This window comes from Camelus dromedarius, chromosome 21 (assembly GCF_036321535.1).
Source record: "Camelus dromedarius isolate mCamDro1 chromosome 21, mCamDro1.pat, whole genome shotgun sequence".
NCBI classification, from domain to species: domain Eukaryota; kingdom Metazoa; phylum Chordata; class Mammalia; order Artiodactyla; family Camelidae; genus Camelus; species Camelus dromedarius.
In genome coordinates this window covers 37,764,579-37,784,097 of record NC_087456.1, presented here as the reverse complement: position 1 = coordinate 37,784,097, position 19,519 = coordinate 37,764,579, and the positions used below count along the sequence as shown (strand labels likewise).

Below are 19,519 nucleotides of genomic sequence, written 5' to 3'. Positions count from 1 at the left end.
GGGGAGTCAGTGTCTGGGTTTTCCCTAGATAGGGTCAGGTGGTGAGGTGGTCCCTTTGGGGGACACCCGGCTCTCCCTTTCCTGATGGCTCCCCACTGACCTCTGTGTGTGCGGGGCTTCTCCCTCCCTCCCCAGGGCCCCCTGGGACCCACTGCCCCATGGGCTTCATGCCCACCTCCCCGGTGCCCTCCTTTTCCATCTCAAGCATTCTCAAGGCTGGGCGGGAAGACAGCTCAGAGCGTCCTCATTTTTGAATAAAGTCATGATAACAGCTAACACTTCTCAAGCGCGTACTGTGTGCCAGGCACCAAGCTCAGCTCTACACGAAAAATCTCTACTCTTCCCGGTAACCTTCAGAGTGCGGGTGCTGTTGCTATTTCTACTCTGCTGGTGACGACACAGAGAAGTTAGCAGGACCCCAGACCCCCTGGCTGCCACCGGTAGATCTGGGAGTCAAGCCCAGGCCTGTGACTCCAGAACCACTCGTAACGACTGCGGACACTTCTGACGTGTGCACATCTGTCCCCTGAGGCCCCAGAGTGGCCCTGGGTTGACGGGCCACCCCCCCATCAGCACCCCCCTCCGCAAGACGAGGAGAGGCTTCGTGCTCTAAGGTGCGTCCCAGTGCGACGCCCAGCGGTTCTGTGATGCCAAAGCCACCCGTGAGGTCTGAGGGCAGGGCCTGCAGGTGTCGGCTTAACTTCAGTTACCTCCTCATCTCCCCCTGCCCAGCCTTTCCCCTCCTCCAGCACGCACTCTCTTGCCCAGGGACCCCTCTCCCCACCTGATAGCCCATCCCAACCACGCTCCTTGTCTGCCGAAACCCCATTCACACACGCCCTCTCCCCCAGGAGCTGACAGGTCAGCGGGGTTACTTGGGTGCCGTGGGTGGGGGAGGCAGCGAGGGGTCTCTCTGGCTCCTCCTCGGGACGAGTGACAGGGCTCTAACACTCCCCGGGGCAAACCCACTGTTGGCTCATGAATGGAAGTCCAGTCGGGCTTCCCGACTGCTGTCTCCAGAAGCACTGGTGATGGGAGCCCATCCTGGGACCAGTTACTGTGGCAAAGACAACAAGCTAAGAAGCCTGGGTCGCGGCCCACTCTGGGCCTGGAGCTCCCGGAAGGAGAAAGGCCAGCGGCGGCTAGAGCAGCAGGGCAGCCCGGCCCAAGGAGAGGGCACCACGGGGTGGGGCTTCGGCCGCTGTGGTGTCCCAGGGAGGAGCTATTAGAAAGAAGAGGGTCGGGGACGCCACCGCTGCCAGCCTGCTTTCCTTCGAGGGGGCTGTGATGACCGGCCGGGCAGCTGAGTTGAGTGGCCGATCTCGGGGACAGGATGGGCCCCTTCAGACAAGAGGCGTCTGCTGCTCTGCGACCCCACCTCCTGGCCGGCATCCTCTTCAGGGCGAGGTCTGCTTAGGTGTCTCCATCTCTGCTGATTCATTTATCCCACAGAGACCAGATAATGGACTGGGCACATTCTGTGTGTTATTTCAAAATTATCTTCACGATTTTTGAGTTTGAGATTATTACTCCCATTTTACACGTGGGCAAGATAAGACTCAGGGTGATTAATCCGACAGAATTCACTCAACTAGTAGGTGGTTTAGCTGTGGATTAAACTCAGGTCTTCGAAGATGTATTTTTTTTTTAACATTTTCTATTGATTTATAATCATTTTACAATGTTGTGTCAAATTCCAGTGTAGAGCACAATTTTTCAGTCATACATGAACATATATATATTTCTTGTCGCATTTTTTTCTCTGTGAGCCACCACAAGATCTTGTGTACATTTCCCTGTGCTATACAGTATAATCTTGTTTATCTATTCTACAATTCGGAGATGTATTACTTTCTTAATTCTGTTTTTTTTTTCCCCAACAGGAATTAACTGAACACCTTCTTTGTGAAAAAGATTGAAGATACGGCAGTCCGTGAAACCAGCAGGTCCCCTCTGCTGGACCCTCCCCGCCATGTCCACTGTCCCCTGGGGGCAGCCACGCCTTGTCCAGCAGGACCCTACACATGGCCATCCTTGCACTGCGCCAGGAGATGGGCCTGGCCTAAGGGATCAGCCCATCAGTTGACCTTTGACCTATGACCCGGCTGGTCAGATAAGTTCTCACTCAGTCTCTGAGGACACTGCCCATGGACAGGCTGAAAGGAAACAGGGCCACCAGCCTGGGAGCTGGGGCAGAGGACACACTGGGAGGGCACCTGAGGGCAGAGGTTACAGGTACACAGACGCCTCCAGGTAAAGAAAAGATCCCAACACTCAGAAGCCACCCTTGGCCCACTTCCGGGAAGACGTCTGCAGATGTGCTTACACGTGCGGGGGGGCCTCGTTCCAAGAGGGCTCGTGGCAGTGCTCTTTGTAAGAGCAAAGATTGAGACACCCAAATGTCCGAGAGAAGGGGACGAATCACAGGCATGGTGTGTCTGCATAACTGGGGAAAGCCAAATGTTTTACAAATGATGTTAGCTAATCAGCAGGTGTGCCAAGCAGAGCAGAACTGTGGCAGGCAGGCTCTTTGGAGGGAGAAGGATGAGAACACAGGTGCATCTGTCTGGCTGTGCCTGAAGACCCCGGAGGCAGAACCGGTGAGGGCTGGGACGTGGGAAAAGACACACGGCCTCTGAATCATGTGAACGGACTGCTTACTCAAAACTAAATTCATGGAAGGTCTGTAACTTAAAGGTGGCGAGGGGGAGCTGGCTAACGGGGCACCTGCAGCCCGTCTCTGAGAGCAGAGCAGCCCTCAGCTGGCAGCAGGGTGACAGCCCCCCTGCCCTTTCTGGTCCTAGATGTGTGGAGACACTGCCTCTGCTGCCGCTCCGCACAAGTAGACAGCCTGGCAAGAGCAGCTGTGGCCTAGCCTGCAGTAGGGCCACAGGGACAGAGGGGCCTGGAGTCCTGTCCTCAAGAAGAGGGGCCCGGCCTTCTGAAGGCACTGGTGTTCTCCCAGAGGGGCGCTGGGCACTGGGCGCTGGGCTCTCATCCCCGAGCTCGCAGGTTTTCCTTGAGCTCAAACTGTCTCCCTCCCTCCCTGCCCTCGAGAAGGGCCCACACAGTTGTCTTGGGGGCACCATTCCCCGCGAGGCTGGGGGAGAAGATCCCCAAGGCCGAGGGGGAGACGACCGCCCAAGGACAGGAAAGCGAGCTGCCTCCGGAGGGCCATGGCATCAGGAAACCCCAGAAGCAGGCCTGGGTCTGAAAGCTGCCCAGAATCTGAGCAACAGACAGGCCAGCTTGTTCGCTGCTTCCTCCAAACTCTTTAACCCAGTACCGCGCACACAAGGGCACCTAAACACGAGTGAGTGGGACTGCCTCTGCTCCCTCTGCGTGCGCAGCGACGCCAGCCCCCGGGCTGTGCCGATGGCCCAGGGCCCAGGGGACATGTGCGCCCCTCCCCAAGCAGCTCCCGCTCCTCACCCTCTACAGAGGAGAGAGGGGAGACTGGGGACATCGACCCCCACTGCTGCACTACCACCAGAAGGACCCAAATATTGGCATCTCAGCTGCGGGGCATGGGGCGGCCCAAAGGGACAAGGCTGTGGGTGGGAGGACTCACTGCTCCAGGGCAGAGGTAGCCGGGAGGCAGGCTGGAAGGGCCAAGGACTCTGGCCACCTCCCGCCGCCCTCACTTCTTGGCCTACGAGGAACTGCGTCTGCCCTTCCTCCCTCCCTGCTCACTCCTGAAACCTGCGGTTCTCCCAGGAGGGGAAAGCTGGGTGTGAGGTGGACACAGGAAGGCAGAGAGGGGCCCTGTGCAGCCCAGTCTTCCAATCCCAGCTTGAGCAGGATTCCCCGGGAAGTGGGCCGAGGTGCTGGGAGTTCCCCAGTGGGTCCGAGAGGAGATGGGAGGGCACGGCTGCCCAGGCAGGACACGGAGCCACCGCCTCGGCCACCGCAGCCCCTCAGACGGATGTGCGCTGACATCGCTGTGTTATTGGCAGACTTCCGATTTTGAGCCTAATCAAAGAGATAAGTCAGCTTCATAGTCTTCTGAGTAACACTCGGACTTGCTGGAAGTCCGGGCGAACACAGAGAAACTTTACTTCTCTCATTTCGGGTAAGTGTACAACATCTACTGGGCTTTTGGAGTGATGACAACAGTTTGTGGGACCACCTCTGCCCCCTCCCTCTACACCCGCTCCCCACCAGCTGGAGGCTCGGCAGGTCCCGGGTCTGTCAGAGCAGGTGGAGGACGGCCGCGGGCCACCTGCAAGCTCATGGCGTTCCATGGACCAGGACGCCTGCCCCCATGACTCCGGCTCCAACGAGGCCCCTCCCCATGTGCCACTCGCACTGCGGCCCTGACTCTGGGGGCACTGGTTGCGGGCTGGGGGGGGGGCAGCTGTGAGGAAGGGGACAACTTCCTACAAGTCAAGGCTCACCAGTCACCCCACCTTTGTCTCCATCCGTGGGGCGACTCAGAGCTCCTTTCCACGTAGGAGTCACCGCCTCTTGGCACCCAAGGCAGAGCAAATGCCTCCCATTCAAGGCTCAGATCAGCCCCAGGAAGGAGGGAGCCCCAGGTTCTCGGTCACCGACAGTTAAATAGTTTGCGGAACTGGGTTAGACCAAGTTGAACAGATTCCGCTGCTGCCTTGTGCCGTCTTCCTCTAAGGGAGGGTCCCATTTCCCAAACTCACTTTCACAAGGGGTTCCTTTCCATGGCGTATTGAAGACTAGCTGACTCAGAACACATTCTGCATCCAATCCACGAGGAGTTGGGGGGGAGGTGCCTGTGGCAACCCCTCCGGGCCTTTCTCAGTCTCCTGCCCACCACACCCTGACCCTGGACCCTCTGGGCCCCCAGCCCAGTCACTGTCCTTCGCTCCCCTCACCTCCCTCAGCAGACAAACATCAAGACCCGGGTTCTCAGTTTCACAAGCGACAAGGAAGAGGTCAGAACGAGGCCACGGGGACACCAGGCCAAGGACATGCAGGCAATGGCCCAGGGGAGAGGAGGCCAGTGGGCAGGGACAGGCCACCTGCTTCCTGGTTACAATGAGTTTCGGTTGAATTTTTTTACAAGCTGCGTTCATTCGTTGTTGGGGGAGAGGGGACGGAAACAGGGTGTGGGGGGAGACATTTATAAGTGTGAGGCAAAGGCCGAGCCAGAGAAGCCCCTGCCCCCTGACCAGCCCCCGCCCACCGGCATAGCCCCCTCAGCTCCCAGAAGCAGTCCGTCCATGGAGAGTGGCCGGTTCCCAAAGCGGGTTTCCTCCGGCTCTGCAAAGTGGCCCCCTGGCTGCCGGCGGGAGGCAAGGGTCACTGGGGGGAGGCCGTAGGTCTCCAGCCCGGGGTGCTGCCTGGCCTCAGGGGCGGCCAGGACGAGATCCACATCGGAGAAGGCCACCAAGGCCTGGGTGGAGTCGCAGGAGCTCTGCTCCAGCTTGCCTGCGGCCGTGTAGGGGAGGGGACCAAGGGCCCCCAGGCAGGGCCGCAGCCACCGCAGGTCCTCCCGGACGCGGGGACTGAAGAGCAGGTACAGCAGGGGGTTGAGGCAGGCGGGCAGTGGCAGCACCACCAGCAGGACGGCCTTGATGGCCTCGGGGGTGACTGGGAAGAGGCCCAGCGCGGAGGCGGAGCTGAGGAAAGCCACGGGGCAGTAGAGGAGCCCGTCAGCGAAGGTGAGCCAGGCCACGTGGCGCACAGTGGTGCAGTCCCACACAGCCTCCAGGTCACCCCTGGGCAGGTCGCAGGACAGCTTGACGTAGGCGGCGGCCACCACCAAGAAGCAGAAGGAGTTGAGCATCACCAGGGCCACAGCGAAGCCCAGGGCTGTGGGCTGGCCGTTGGGTGGAGTGTAGGGCAGGCAGAGTGGGGAGGTCCCGTACTCCCCGATAGAAGCTAGCGGCAGGGTGGCTGCCAGTCCTGCCAGCAACAGGCAGCCCAGGGCCCCCGCCCGCACGCTGCCAGGGGAGGGCGCCTTCCCGCGGGCCCGCACACAGGACACGGCCGCACTGCAGTGCACGGCCGCCAGAGTCAGCAGCAGCACAGAGGCCTCTGACCCCAGCACGGCCAGGAAGCCCGTGGCCTGGCAGCCCAGCCCCACCTCCCAGTGGGCACCATACTCTGCAAACCGGCCGAAGGTCAAGGCGTCGACGGAGGCGAGGAGGCCACAGGAGAGGCCGGTCAGGGTGTTGGCGCCCGCGATGGCCCCCACCACAAACTTGTCCGGGGGCAGGGGGCCAGGCCCGCCCGCGAACACGCTCAGCAGCACCAGCCCGTTACAGAGCAGCGAGAGCAGCACAACGGCCCACACGGCCAGGCGGACGCCCCAGCTCCCGAACAGGTGCTCGCAGGGCTTGAGGGGGCCTGTGGGAGAGAGAACCGCACGCTCGTCCTGGGTGCAGCGCAGCCTCTGCCATCTGGGGGGCGGGGCTGGGGGAATACTGGGGACACAAGGAGGTCTTCCACGGAGCTGCAGGGGGGTTCGCTCACCCAGGACGTATGGAAAACAGCATGAGAGAAACGCGCGCGCAGTCCAGACCACACGCAACAGCACAGACAGGCAGCGCAAGCCCTGCCTGGAGGAGAGGGTAGGGAAAGAAGTCCCCCCACGGAGCAGTGTCTGGAAGAAAGGACAGGACGGCTGGCCTGAGGAGTGCAGAGGCACCAGCCCTGGGGACAGGCTGGGGAGACCCACGGGGGAGCCAGGGGTGCCGGGCCCCGCGCCCCTCCGAGGATGGGCCCAGCCAGGCGGCGGCCCCAGGGGCCTCCCTGCCTCTGCAGCCACGTTCAACGCTCCCGACCCAGTCGTCCTGGGAGGCAAAGCCTGCTGGGCAAGTCAGAGCAAGGGGGCCTCCGGATTTTCTGGCTCCCCAGGCCCTGGCCTCACACAGCCCTGTAGCTCTGGACATGCCGTTTCCTCTCTGCTTTTGAACTTAGACCCTTGTTCTTCAATGTGCTGCTCGGCAGCTTAGGAATTTGAGAGGCTTTTGTGGAAGCTATTTCTTGAACATATTTTCCCCCTGATTACCAAATAATAGATGGCAACTGTAGAAAAATTGGAAAACATAACACAGAAAAATTAAGCCTCTTATGACCCTGCCCCTCAGCGAAAACTCATCGTTCTGCTGTTTCCTATCAGCATTTTTAAAACACACATACACATACAGGTTTTAAACTAAATCGGGACTTTACTGTGTATAGCTCCCTATGCTCTTTTTTAAGTTAAAGTTTTATTATGCACAGTTTCCCACGTCCTCACGTTCCTCAAACGCCTGTTTTCGGCGTCTGTGCAGTGAGGGTACACACACCGGAATTAATTTGGCTATTGTGAAGGCGATTGCGAGTGAGTTTGTCTCTCGGAGCTTCGTGACCCCACGGGTTTTCAGCGATGGAACCCCTGGGTTCCAGGCCTGGAAGCCCCACCTGCCCTCCAGGTGCGCTTGCCGCCGCTGGCACTAGAGGGCGCGCTGCAGCCGCCGAGCGCGGAGCGCAGGTGCTGGGGGCCTTCGAGGGGCCCCGCTGGGGTGGAGGGGATGGACTGGAAAGGGCGGGAGGGACGTCGGCCACTGCCCTCCACTTGTCCTGAGCGGATCCTATCCTGCCCTCCGGGGCGGCCCTCGGCGGTTTGTACCCAAGGGAGGGGTCATCACGCTAAACAGAGGGTGGGCTGCGCCCAGAAGGAGGAGAATTTTCTCTCTCCCGACAGCAAGACAGATTTAGGTCGGCCGCACGGGGCAGGCAGTGCTGGGCCAAGCTACCCAGGGATACCGTGCAGTCTTACAGCCAGAGGGCTGTAAGCACGAGAGACGGCAGACCAGGGGTCCCGCAGGGCTCGCAGGGCCCCAGGACTCAGCCTCGGACGGAAGGAGCAGTGGGGCCAAGACATCCTCCCTGCTTCTCGCAGTGTATGAGCCCTCACTGGTGATTTGTGACTGTTGCTTTGACTCCCCTCCTCCACAGCCACTCCCCCAAGCAGCCACCCAAGGGACGGAACTCCAGCCCCTTCCCCAGGAATGACCAGAGGGGGCTGTCCTCCTCCAGAAGGCCCGGCCCTGGGCTGAACTCATCAAAGAGCCCCCCTCCCCCAGCCCCTGCCCTCCCCACCTCACCTGGAAGAGGACTGCACTGGACATTGTGGTGTGGCCTGGCATCCTCCATCTCAAGCTGGAGCTCGTCCGGGTCCAGGTCATCTGAGGGGGACCAGAAAGCGGCTCGGGCCCTAGTCTTGGTGTGAGCCGAGCCTCACTTTTCCCCAAATGCCTGCCCTCCGAGACGTCATCCCGCCCAACACAGTCTGCTGGGCACGGCATCCTGGCGGCCCCAGGGTAAATGTGGTCAGCTCCCTATTATCCACACGTGGCTTATCTGCGGTGAGACCCTTTACACCTGAGCCTTGCTCTTCCTGTGCCCCCCCCCACCCAGGCAGCCCTCGAGCTCAGCACGGCCTAGAGTCAGGGTGGAGGCTTGGGGGCAGGGGTCACATGCATCTCCACACTGGCCGCCCACCGCTGTGACTCCGTGTCCAGCTGGGAAAACCAGGCACTAAGAGGGAAGACTTCCTGAGACAGACAGTGAGCTGGAGGTGGACTGGGGATGGTGCAGGTGGTCGAGCAGCTAGGGGTGCTGGACTCGGGAAAGGCAGGGTGAGCAGGAGAAATGCTGTCCTCAAAGAGCTGCAGGGGGGCGGGCATGAAGAGCCACACCCCTGCGTGCAGACTGTCCTGGAGGCTAGAACCAGGGTCAACCGATGGATCGGAGGAGGAGGCTAATCACAACCTACTCGGGAAGTCCTGGTTCTCACGTCATGATTGTGTTCCCAGCACAAGAACCGTCCATCAAGGGGGTGGCTGGAGGTCCATGTGTGCTGAGTGTGGTGCCCGCCACGTGCTGAGGGCTGGGTGCACACGGAGGAGTGGGGGGCGGGTGGGGGGCACGAGATGCGGCCCTGCTCTCAGGGAGCCGTGGGGATGAACGAGGCCAGGAGTCCCTACTAGTGAGTTTCCTCGGCAGCAGGGTGAAGATTCCTGCACTCATCCTCCAGGCGCCGCGCCCAGCGAGCCCTCTTCCTCATGGTCTCATGAACCCTCCGGCCTCTGTGGGAGGCAGGCACCCCTTGGGCACCCCTTGACAGGTGAGGAAACTGGGGCTCCTTAAAGTTAAGGCCTTGCCCTGGGCCCCACAGCAGTGAGCGACAGGGCAGAATTCAAACCCAGCCTCTGGCCACAGAGCCTGGCTGTGCGATCATGACGCTTTCCCAGGTGAGGGGCCGATTTGCGGGGAGCCGCGGGGAGGCAGTGAGGGGAGCTTTGCAGATGCCGGAGCTGTGCAGAGTTCCTGCAGAGAGAAAGGGCACTTCTACGCTGAGTCTAAGTCTAGGCGCTGCCATTCTGTTAGTCTGAGGAAGTAGGATTAGAAAGAATCTCTGTTACATGTTTGTATCAAACGGGTTTTTTCTTATTCACTCTTGCTGTTTCTTAAACCACCCTGGGGCGGGGGGAGGGGGGTGGACATCTCAGGAAGCAGCAAATTCTATAGGAATCTTGAAATAAAAAATGATCATTGAAACCATTTTATAGCTTATAAAGACAGAACTCTCTTTCACAGTGATAATTCATCATTGGAAGACTTTTTTAAGAATGAGAACTTGGTTTCTCAAGTCGCACTGGGAAAGGCGGGGGAGGATTGCTTCTGCTGGAAGGGGCGCCTGCACACGGCACAGGTTCAGGAGCTGTGCCCCGCGGTACAGGCCGGGCAGGCGATGCCACACTCGTCCCCACCGTTGGCTCACTCACTTCCTGTGTGGAGCCTTCCTCCCACCTGAAGCGTCAGCACTTGATTTGGGAATTTTCCCGGGAGGCAGGAAGGCTCCGTGGAGCTGCCCAGTGGGGTGGGCAGGAGGCCTGGGCGTGCCCACCGCCTCGTGCTTCATCCTCTCTGGCACCACGCTCTGCCCACCCCTGCTCTCCAGAACCAGGCTCAGCAATGCTTTGAAGTCAGAATGAGTGAATGAAATGCAAGAGGTGAAACCCATGGGCTCCATCTGAGGCCGGAAAGTCACAGCCACGGTGTTAAGTAACCACCCTTCAAAGGAGGAGGAAGTGGGATCTGGCTGCCAGCTAGGCCCTGGCCCCCGTCCCCGGGCAATTAGCTGCCCCAGGAAGTGGGGGGCCCTGCCAGCTCCCGTTTCCGGTGGCAGGCAGCCCGCAGTCCCGACGCCCTGTGGTTCCCTAAGACATAAGCCTGGTGGAAACTTTCCCCTTGAGGAAGGAAGTTTCCATTCCTTCTTCCAGCCTCCGAGAGGAAAGAGCAGGCGACTGGGAGTGTCCCGGGCGCAGCGCCTGCAGCCCAGGGCGCCCGCAGGGCCTCACCCCTCTCTGGAGGGGATCCGGCTCACCTCAGCGCGGCCCGATGCCGGCCTCCTGGACGCCCGGCTACCCCTCTGGCGTGCGGACAAGCGAGGGCACCCAGCCCTCAGCAGTGACCGTGGACGGGGCACACACGCTCCCCTCTGCGGATCCTAGCCCGGGAGACATGAATGTCCCACTCGCTTCTCAGACGAGGAGAGGGACCCGTGGATGGTCTAGTCCAGGTGGAGCCCAGGTCTGTCCGTACCGCTGTGAGTGTTCCCCGTACACATTTGGGGCTCGATTTTCTGTTTAGCTTCTCCACGGATGTATTGGAGAGGGAGTCAGAGACTGAGAGACGCCGGGGTCAGCCCCCACCCCCCCGGCTCGGCACCACCAGGCAGGGCGCGGAAGCCCGTCTCTCTCCCTCCGTCTGAGACCAGCAGGGAGAGGGTCCCTCAGAAGCCCCCTGGCCACCTGTCTCCAGCCTTTATGCCTCTGCCCCTCTCCTCCTGAGCAGGCGCCCACATGGCCCAAGACGGCGGTGCTGTGCTGGCCCAGCACGCCCGGGGCCTCTGGAGTCTCCGGGAGACTCACCAGGTGGCTGCAGGGGCAGCGGTGACCCCTGGGGTGCTCAGCCAACGCCGGGCAGGGCGTGAGGGGGCTTTTCTGGAAGCAGGTTAGTGTAACTGATGTAGTCTAACCCTGAGTAGAAAATGGCTGTGTCCTCTACGCCCACCCGCATAGCGGGGCCTGTGTGGTGAGCAGGGCCCGCGTGGCAGGGCCCACATGGTGAGGAGGGGCCGCGTGGCGGGGCCCGTGGGGCAGGGGCTGTGAGCCACGAGGGTCTGGCTGGTGCACAAGACGTGGCATGGGCAACCTTCCAGATGGGCACTGCCGCTTCCTCCCCAGCCTGGGAGACAGGTGCAAACAGGGGCAGTTCCCTCCCCTCTGCAGCCGCTGCTGGCTCCCCCTTGGGGTCCCTCTATCCTCTCCCTCCTGTCCCCTCCTTGGTCACTCACAGTGGCTCTCGGGTCGTCCAGCAAGGAGGCCCAGGGGCCTCTTCGGAGCCTCCCAGTCCTCAGGCTGGAAGTCCTGGGGCTCCCACTGCTCAGAGGCCTTGACGCTGGCGCAGACGCCATAGGTACAGCACTGGTAGGCGTAGGGCACCTCCAGGGTCCTGGGGGATGGGGTGAGACGGCTGCCTCGAGGATGTTGAGGGCCCAGCCCCTGCACCCGCCCTCCGGCCCCAAGGCGCCCTGATGACTGTGTGGGCAGCCTCCCAGGCTTCCTTCCCAAGGGCCTGGAGGCTGGCTCCAGCCTCCTCCCTCATCTGAGAACTGAGATGGCAGGTGGGTGGACCCTCTGAGTCCCTCAGCAGGCTCAGAGTGGGGAGCAGCTCATTCAAGGTCACACAGCACCCAGCGCTCTGACCCCCCTGCCCCCACCCCGGGCAGCAGCTCCTAGTTCACGTCTAAGGAGACAGGGCTTCTGCTGGTGACTCTTCACCTTTGTCCCTGGTGAGACACGGCCCTGTGCCCGACCCCACCCTGGGCACGTGGGAGCTGGGCTCGGTGCCTGTGGGTCAGGCCGGGTCCTCAGCAGGTGGAGTAGGTACCCACAGGCTGCAGGAAGCCAGGGGCAGGAGGCCTGCGGGGCAGGAGGCAGGGGTGGGGGCAGGAGGTGGTGGGTGGGTGGCAGGAAGCCGGGGAGGGGGCACTGGCTCCAGGACTGGCCACACAGTTGCTTCCTGCCCATCAGCCTAGGCTCAGCCGTGGACGCTGCCCAAGTGGGCATGGGGCCTTCCCATCATCTGACCTCTGTCTTCAGAGGGGTCCAGGGTCCCCCCAGGGCTGGGATTGTGCCAGGGACATGCTACTGAGGAGATGAGGGGAAGGGGAGCCCTTCCTACCAGTCTTGGCCAGACTCTGGGCCACCAGAATTTCTCCTGTCCCTCCCTGGCTGGGCCAGCTGCCCTGTGGTGAGCCTCTGTAGGTGTGGAGATGGGCAGCCTCACCTCAGTTTGGGGAAACTGTCCTTGGAGAAGGCCTGGGACAGAGCCGGGTTCCCTTTGAGCTTCAGGTGCACCAGGCCCCCGAGCCCAGCCAGGGGGAGTGTGGTCAGCTGGTTGTCCGTCAGGTCCCTAGGACGACAGATGGTCAGGGTTAGTGATGGTCAGTGGGGTTGCTGGGGGCAGGGCTGTCCTGAAGAGAGGAGGGAAGGACAGAGGACCAGCAGAGAGGAGCAGGGACGCTGGGGAGGAGGCAGCCAGGGTGGCCAGAGGCACCATCCCAACCCCTCCGTTCACCCGCCAGATACCAGGTGCTGACTGCACGCCGGGGCCGTTCAAGGTACCGCCAAGCCAGCCCAGGTCCCAGCTCATGGGTAACATAGCCCCGAGACCACAGCCGCCATGCCAGTCCACATCCCGTCTGTGTCCCTGTCCCCCCACCAGGAGCTCTGCCTGCTGTGTGCTCCCCCCTCCTGCCCTTCCGATGACACAGAGGACACAGCTGGGGACTGGACAGAGCGGCCATCTAGCCACATGCGGGACTTTGGTCACCTGTTCCATTTCAGGGCCGGCATCGTGGCCAGAGGTAAGGATGTGCCCAGCCTCCCACCAGAGAAGCAACAGAGGAAGCTGGGGCTCCAGACCAAACACCAGGACCACAGACTGGGCATCACAGAAGAGCCTGGGCTAGACAGCAAGAGGCCTGGCACCGTCGCCAGCTCCCATGTCACTGAGGGAGTCACAAGTCTGCCTGAGCCTCAGCGTCCTCATCTTTCAAAGGGACAGAAATGCCCACCTGACCTATCGACAGGTGGGGAGCAGACAGGGGTGGGAAGATGGAGGTAGGAGCTGCGTGAGACCACGGGGCGTCTGCCGCCTCACCTGCGACGTGAGGGGTGGGGCCGCCTGGTCCCTGTGGCCGGGCTGGCGCCAATCAGAAAGGGCCCTGCCTGCTAGACGCGCCTCTAGGACACTTGGGGAGGCCACCCTTCACGCAGTGAAGAAGCTGCCCCGTCAGGGGCCCTTCCAGCTCCAACCTGGTGACCACGCCGTGGGCCTGACACACTCTCTGCTACGTCCTGTGTGACTCTGGGGACCCATGATGCTGCCCTACAAAATGGCAGCCCCTGGGGTGATGCTCACGCAGGGGCCCGCTGAGCCATCCGCAGCCCTGGCCCCCACATCTGCAGCCACCCCATCCCCACCCGGCCAGCGGTGCTGGGGGCTGAGGCTGTGCAGGGACGCTGTGGGCCTTGCAGGAGGCAGGCTCTCCATTTATTGGGCCCCATAGTCGGTCAGATGGGCTGAGAATGACTGGTTGGCCAGAGCCCATGCCCCAGGACGTGCAGTAACAGGTGTGCACGTCCCGCCCCGGCGGGGCTCTCCTGCCCCCACGGGCCAGCCCACAGTCCCGGCTGGCCTCAGCACCCAGGAGGAGAGGGCAGCGGGCACTCACAGCTTGACCAGGGAGCGCAGGGTCGCAAAGGCCTCAGGGTGAATGGACCGGATGGCATTCCCGCTCAGGTCCCTATGGGCAGAGAGGATGGACAGGAGGGGACAATGATGTCCCAGGTTCCCCCTCATCTGCCCCCACCTGAGCCGCCCCCGGAGCAGGACCCTCAGCCTTGAAGGAAGAGGAGGCACCCGCTGGCAGCTCCCGACTTGGCTGTGGCCCCCAAAAGGGGGCCTGGCCTCAGAGCTGCTTGGCCCACCTCCGCCAGCAGCAGGAGAAGTGGCCCGAGAAGCCGTGTGGCGGGGAGGCAGTTTCTCCCACGTGTGCAGGGGCCAGGGGTGCAGAGCCTGCATGCAGGTCACCGACCCCTGGGTGCTGGGGGTCCTCACGGGGTACGGCCAGGCAGGGAGGGGAGGCCTACCCCCGGCACTCACAGGGCACACAGGGAGGTCAGCTGGCTGAAGGTGTCGGCTCCAATCTCCCAGAGGCGGTTGTGCCGGAGGCCACTAGGGCAGTAAGAGAGGCTGGATGAGCCCACAGGCCCAGACCCCTCCATACTGGGAGGAGGAGAGGAGAGGACCCCACTCCTCCTGGCGTGGGAAGAGCCCAGCCCGAGGAAGTCTTCAGAGTCAAACAGAGCCCAGGGATCGGGTGACTTGGGGAAGTGGGTCTGCAGACGAAGCCACGAAGCCACAAAGCTGTCCCTGTGGCCCCAGAGGGGGTCAGTTTCCAGGGTTCCCACGGGGCCTGGCTCCCAGCCCAGCTGACCTCACCCAGCAGCAGGACACGGCCCAGCCCCTGGTGTCCCAGGCTGGGAAGCAGAGCTCAGTGGACTGGCGTCTGAGTGACAGGTGGACCCTGGGCCTCGGCAACAGTGAAGGCCCTCCTTCCTCCAGCATCTAGACAAGCAGGACAGGCCCTCGCCTCTCCCCTGCCCTGCCTGGGACAGGGCACAGACATGGAGGTCAGGAGGCCCCGGGTGAGCGAAGCTTAGGGAATTTGTGAAGAGCTCCAGGTCCCTGTTGAAGCTTCAGTTCAGGCCCCACCTGCCCTGGGTATGCGTGCACGTGCGTGCTTATGGGAAACTGCACCTCTGGCCCCGAGGCCACCCCGTGCCCAGCCCACCTGCCCTGAGCCACTGCCCATCGTGTGCTGCGCTGACCCCCAAGGAGCCACCTTCTGGGCACCGGCTCCTGGACTGTCATCTGTGACATCCCTCCTAATCTCGGGGCTCAGCGAACCCGGGGGGGGAGGGAGAGAGGTCGACAGCGCCCAGACTCACACTTCCTCCAGCCTCCGACACCCGCGCAGGCTGGGCAGCTCCTGTATCTGATTGTGGGACAGCTCCCTGGGGAGAGGGAGACCAGGCCAGGGTGAGCTGGGGACCCTGGACCCGGCTGCGGACACACCTCAGCCAGGGTACGTTTCCTCACTGGACCCCCTTCAGCCTCCGCCCACCCCAGGCACCTCCCCACTGCAGGGCCCTGGGAGGTCCTGGGGGCGGGGAGCAGGAAGCGAAGGGCGTGCAGGTGAGGAATGGCCCTGGCAGGGACACACACGTCAGGACGATGAGCCGGGCCCCTAGGGTCACCTGGCCCAGACCCTCGTCAGACTGAGGCACACAGAGAGGGCAGGGCCTGCCCAGGGACACGCTGCCTGTCAGTGGCACAGCCAGGCCCAGGGCTCCGTCCCTGGACACACCTGGTGCTGGCCCGTGTCGGGCGCCCCGTCTTGCCGTGGGCTGTGGTGCGTGGTGAGCAGCCTCAGCGTCCAGGCAGACTTGGGGGGAGGCTGCTGCCTGACGGCACAGGACACGCAGATGCCTCCGCAGTCCCAGCAGGGTCAGACCTCCCAGGTAGACTTGGGTGCCTTACCGGAGCCCCTTTTGGAGGACCCACTGTGTGCTGGGTGCTTTACATGTATTTTTTCAACCCTCATAAATGTATCACAGACAAAACAGCTGAAGCTGCGAGACACTGAAGCGTGAGCCCAGGTGCCCACGCCAGTGAGCGGCAGAGCTGGGCCCCAACCGCAGCCCAACCCAGGAGACCCCATCCTTTTCCCTGAACGAGAGACGAGGGCCCAAGCTGTCCACCCTCCAGGAAGGGTGACCAAGGGGCCAGAGGTGGGAGGGGCCCAGCCCAGACTGGAGGATGCGTGGGGAACTCACAGGACTCGGAGCCTGGGCAGCTGCTGGCACACTCCTGGAGGGAGCTGCTGGATGCCCGCACGGGTCAGGGTCCTGCAGGGAGAACAGAGGCGGAGCTGTGCCAGGCCCAGGCCCAGGCCCAGGCCCAGGCCCAGGCCCAGCTATCCCCCTGCCGGGGCCTGACGCTGACCTGGGAGCTGACCAAAGAGAGGTGGGGGGCCAGGGCGGGGTGGGGTGAGGAGAGAAGGTGCCTCCCTGGGACCAGCGTAGGTGCGGGTCGGGCAGACTAGGGGCACAGCTGGGGCTCTGCCTGGCAGACGGTCCTGCAGGCAGCCCCTTCCTGACCCCATCAGGTCCCTCCCATGTCTCCCAATGTCTCCAGCCACACAGGGCCCAGATTCTTCTCTGCTCCCCACAGAGAGGAGGGGTGGCCATGGACGGGGAGTGGACAGAAAAGCCAACCCCAAGGGAGCTGTGGGAAGCAAGTGGAAAGCTTGCTCCCTGTGCCTGGGGGCGGGGTGGGGGTGAGCGGGCTGTGGGCAGGTTGGACAGCAGCCGGCCTTAGGGACAGGGTGTCCCAGGAGAGCCCCAAGGCCAAGGTCGTCCTGGGGGAACTGTTACTTCCCTCACGGAAAAGTTTTCAGATGCCCGCAAGTCCACTGGGGCAGACAATAGGGGCACAAAGGGAGCTCCAGTCCCCGCGGCCCGGCGAGGCGGGGACACAGCCGACCTCCTGACACTAACTCTGGGCGTTTGCATGGCTGTCCTGTCTTCTCAAAGTGTTCTGAGGGCCTACTGTGCTCAGACGCCCTCCCCTGCTCTACCAGACAGAAAGTGGAAACTGTGAGAAAGTCTTTGTTGGAATCCAGCTTCAGAGCAGAGAAGGAGGTGGGTGTCACAGCTCTCCTGCCCCTCGAGGGTCCTCAGTGCACCACGGCTTGGGGTGGGGAGCTCTGAGGTCATGCCCGAGAAGTCCAAGGATGGAAAAGCAGGGAGGACCAGCCTCCTCACCCCTGAACCACTGGCCACTCCGGCCTGGCCTGTAGCAGGGCCAGGTCAGGAGGTAGCTGTAGGCCCCTGGGGCCAGGCTGGAGCCAACAGCAAAAGGCCCGGTGTGGGGAGCAGAGAGTCTAGAGCTCCCGGGGGCAACGGGGCCAGACGAGATGGGGGCAAGAGTGTCCACTCACAGGATCTCCAGGCTGGTGGTGCCTTTGAGATCCGGGAACTCCTGGATGTTCGTGGCGCCATTCAGGGACCTGGAAACGAAGGCACAGAGCTCAGAGGGTGGGGTCAGCCCTGGGGACCTCCCTGCGGGACTCCACTCCTGGGGAACGCCATCCTCCCCCACCTCCCTCCAGTGACCCAGCTGCTCAGGCCCAGCTCCACACTGCCATTTCCCTAAGCCAGTTCTGCCAAGCCCAGCAGGCCCCGGGGGCCCCAAACACGGGCAAGACCGTGGGGATTGCCCCTTTAAATTGGCTTGAGGGCTTCTGAAAAAGTGTTTGGTTGCCCAGCTGCTCCTCAGAGAGCGGGTCTCCCCTGAACTGTCTCCTCAGGGCTTCCCCGCAGGTTCTCTGGGACTGACGGCTCCTCCCCTCCGGCCGCGCCATCTCGGAGGGACCACAAGGCCTGCGCACGGCAGGAGCCCACCCCGCGGGTGAGGGTCCTGGTCCCTGCCCTGCAGGAGAGCCTCGGCCGCACCCACGCGGTGCAGGGCGGAGCACGTGAGAGTGGGACATGCCCTGACGTCTCAGCTGCGCCAGTGCTGCCGAGGGCGGGGTGCCGCCCGGGGGAGGTCTTCTGGAGAGGTGGCACTTGGGGTGGGCATTAGAACAATTGGAGAGAGGAGACCAGGGATCCTTTGGGGCTGAAGGGAAGGACCATCATGCAGCAAGGGCCTCAGGGTCAGGCTCGGGGTCCCCGGAGAAGCCATGCTGGTTGTGGACCTTCAGCCGCGTGACTCAGAGGCTCTGGGGTCTGAGGTCGGGGAGGCCGGTGAGCCCAGGCAGGCCCAGGACTAGGCCTGGGCCACGCGGAGGCTTGCGGCCCTGAGACTGTGCGGTCCGGGGTCTGCAGGGAGGAGGCGGGAGGCAGCGGGAAGGGCTGGAGCAGAGGTGCTGACGTACAGCGTGTGCAGTCTGGGCAGGTACCGGAATGCCGACCTCCCCACGAACTGGATTGGGTTATCGTAAAAATGTCTGGAAGAAAGAGACCAAATTCCTTCATGCAACTCTCCCTGCTGGGACCAAGGCAGGTCCCTGCTCTTCCCCCACCGTGGACACCAGGGAAGAGCTGGTGGGGGAGTCCCCTGAGTCCTACCTCCCAACGCCGTCCTCCCCCCACTCACTGGCAGAAGAGGGACTCACATCGTCTGCAGCAGAGGGTTCCCCAGGAAGGCCTCCTCTGGGATAGCTCTGATGTTGTTGTCATGGAAACCCCTGGAAGGCAACACATGGGTCAGGAGGAGGTGGAGGGCGGTTGGGCAGGACAGACGCGGGATGATGGATGCTCTCCAACAGCCAAGCAAAGGGCCGTGGGACCACAGGGATGCCAGCCTGGACACTCCAGGCTCAAACCCTGCCTGTGACTTTCCTCATTTGCTCAGCCACGTGGGAAGGAGACAGGGTGAGCCTTGGGGAGGGCGGGGTGAGGCCGTGGGAGGCCCAGGCTTCCCTTGGGCACAGAGGACGCCCCAGAACCGCACAGGGAGCTTACAGTTCCTGCAGCCTGCCCAGCGTCCGGATGGCCACAGGGAACTCCCACAGCTCGTTATAATTCAGGTCTCTGGAAAGAAAGGCAGTGCGGTCATTGCAGGGGCCCCAAGAGACGGACGCTCGGGTCTGGGGCCCACGAGAAAGACAGGCTTTCCAATCTGCCAGGTCCAGTGCCAGTGCCGGGGAGCGCGTTTCTGGACTGTTCCTCCTCCATCACCACCCTGCAGATCTGCTTTGAGGGGACACCTGGAACCAGCTCCCTCTGAACAGTCCCCACTGGTTGAGGAAACTGTCTCAAGCCTTTGGAGACATCAGTGGCTGGGGAGGGGGCAGGGGGGGAAGGGGGCAGTTACCGACATCTTGTCGCCAGCACTAGGGACTCAGGAAGGTTCCTCAGGTGACTACCTTGGCTACCCGTGGCCTCTGCCATTGCCTTCTGCAAAAACGGACAGTCCTTACCTGTGGGCAGCGGACACAGCTGATCTTTATTTTCTCTTATCCTTTTCTGCGTGGCCTGATTTTTTTAATTTACAGTGAACACATATCGTGTATTATCAGAAAACAATGGAAATGATTTCCAAGAGTGGCGGCAGCCCCAGCTGGCCAGGGTGTGGGGAGGCAGCGTTCTAATGATCTGCTGGTGGAATTTAAATGTGCACAACCTTTTAGACATAATGTGACAGAATCCTTTTAAATTAAAAGATTCACCCTAGTCATTCCAGGTCCAGGAGCGTGTCCCACAGTAAAGTCTCCAGGTGACAGGTGACAGATGTTTGTGAAGGCAGGTGCAACACAGTTGTGTCCCCCTATGGGTCTTCTGTGTCAGTGACCTCTGTGGATGGCGGGGCAAAGGCAGGATGGAAATGCAAGGGCCCAGGAGCGAAT

General features: G+C 62.1%; 1 protein-coding gene across 2 annotated transcripts in view; it reads right to left on the bottom strand.

Annotated features, from left to right (window-relative positions):
- Positions 1-1,689: 1,689 nt before the first annotated feature.
- The window catches only part of LGR6 (leucine rich repeat containing G protein-coupled receptor 6), an 88,803-nt gene continuing 70,973 nt past the window's right edge, over positions 1,690-19,519 (bottom strand). The window contains exons 7-18 of one of the 2 annotated variants that reach the window (XM_031438292.2): positions 18,636-18,704; positions 18,287-18,358; positions 18,047-18,118; positions 17,108-17,176; positions 15,942-16,013; positions 15,054-15,119; positions 14,206-14,277; positions 13,775-13,846; positions 12,325-12,450; positions 11,330-11,487; positions 8,073-8,153; positions 1,690-6,327 (exon numbers count right to left, since the gene is read on the bottom strand). In XM_031438292.2, the coding sequence (XP_031294152.2) occupies positions 5,099-6,327; positions 8,073-8,153; positions 11,330-11,487; positions 12,325-12,450; positions 13,775-13,846; positions 14,206-14,277; positions 15,054-15,119; positions 15,942-16,013; positions 17,108-17,176; positions 18,047-18,118; positions 18,287-18,358; positions 18,636-18,704 (2,158 nt within the window). In that variant the 3' untranslated portion in view covers positions 1,690-5,098. The remainder of the gene's footprint in view (positions 6,328-8,072; positions 8,154-11,329; positions 11,488-12,324; positions 12,451-13,774; positions 13,847-14,205; positions 14,278-15,053; positions 15,120-15,941; positions 16,014-17,107; positions 17,177-18,046; positions 18,119-18,286; positions 18,359-18,635; positions 18,705-19,519) is intronic. The other variant, XM_064477333.1, reaches the window with a different exon arrangement.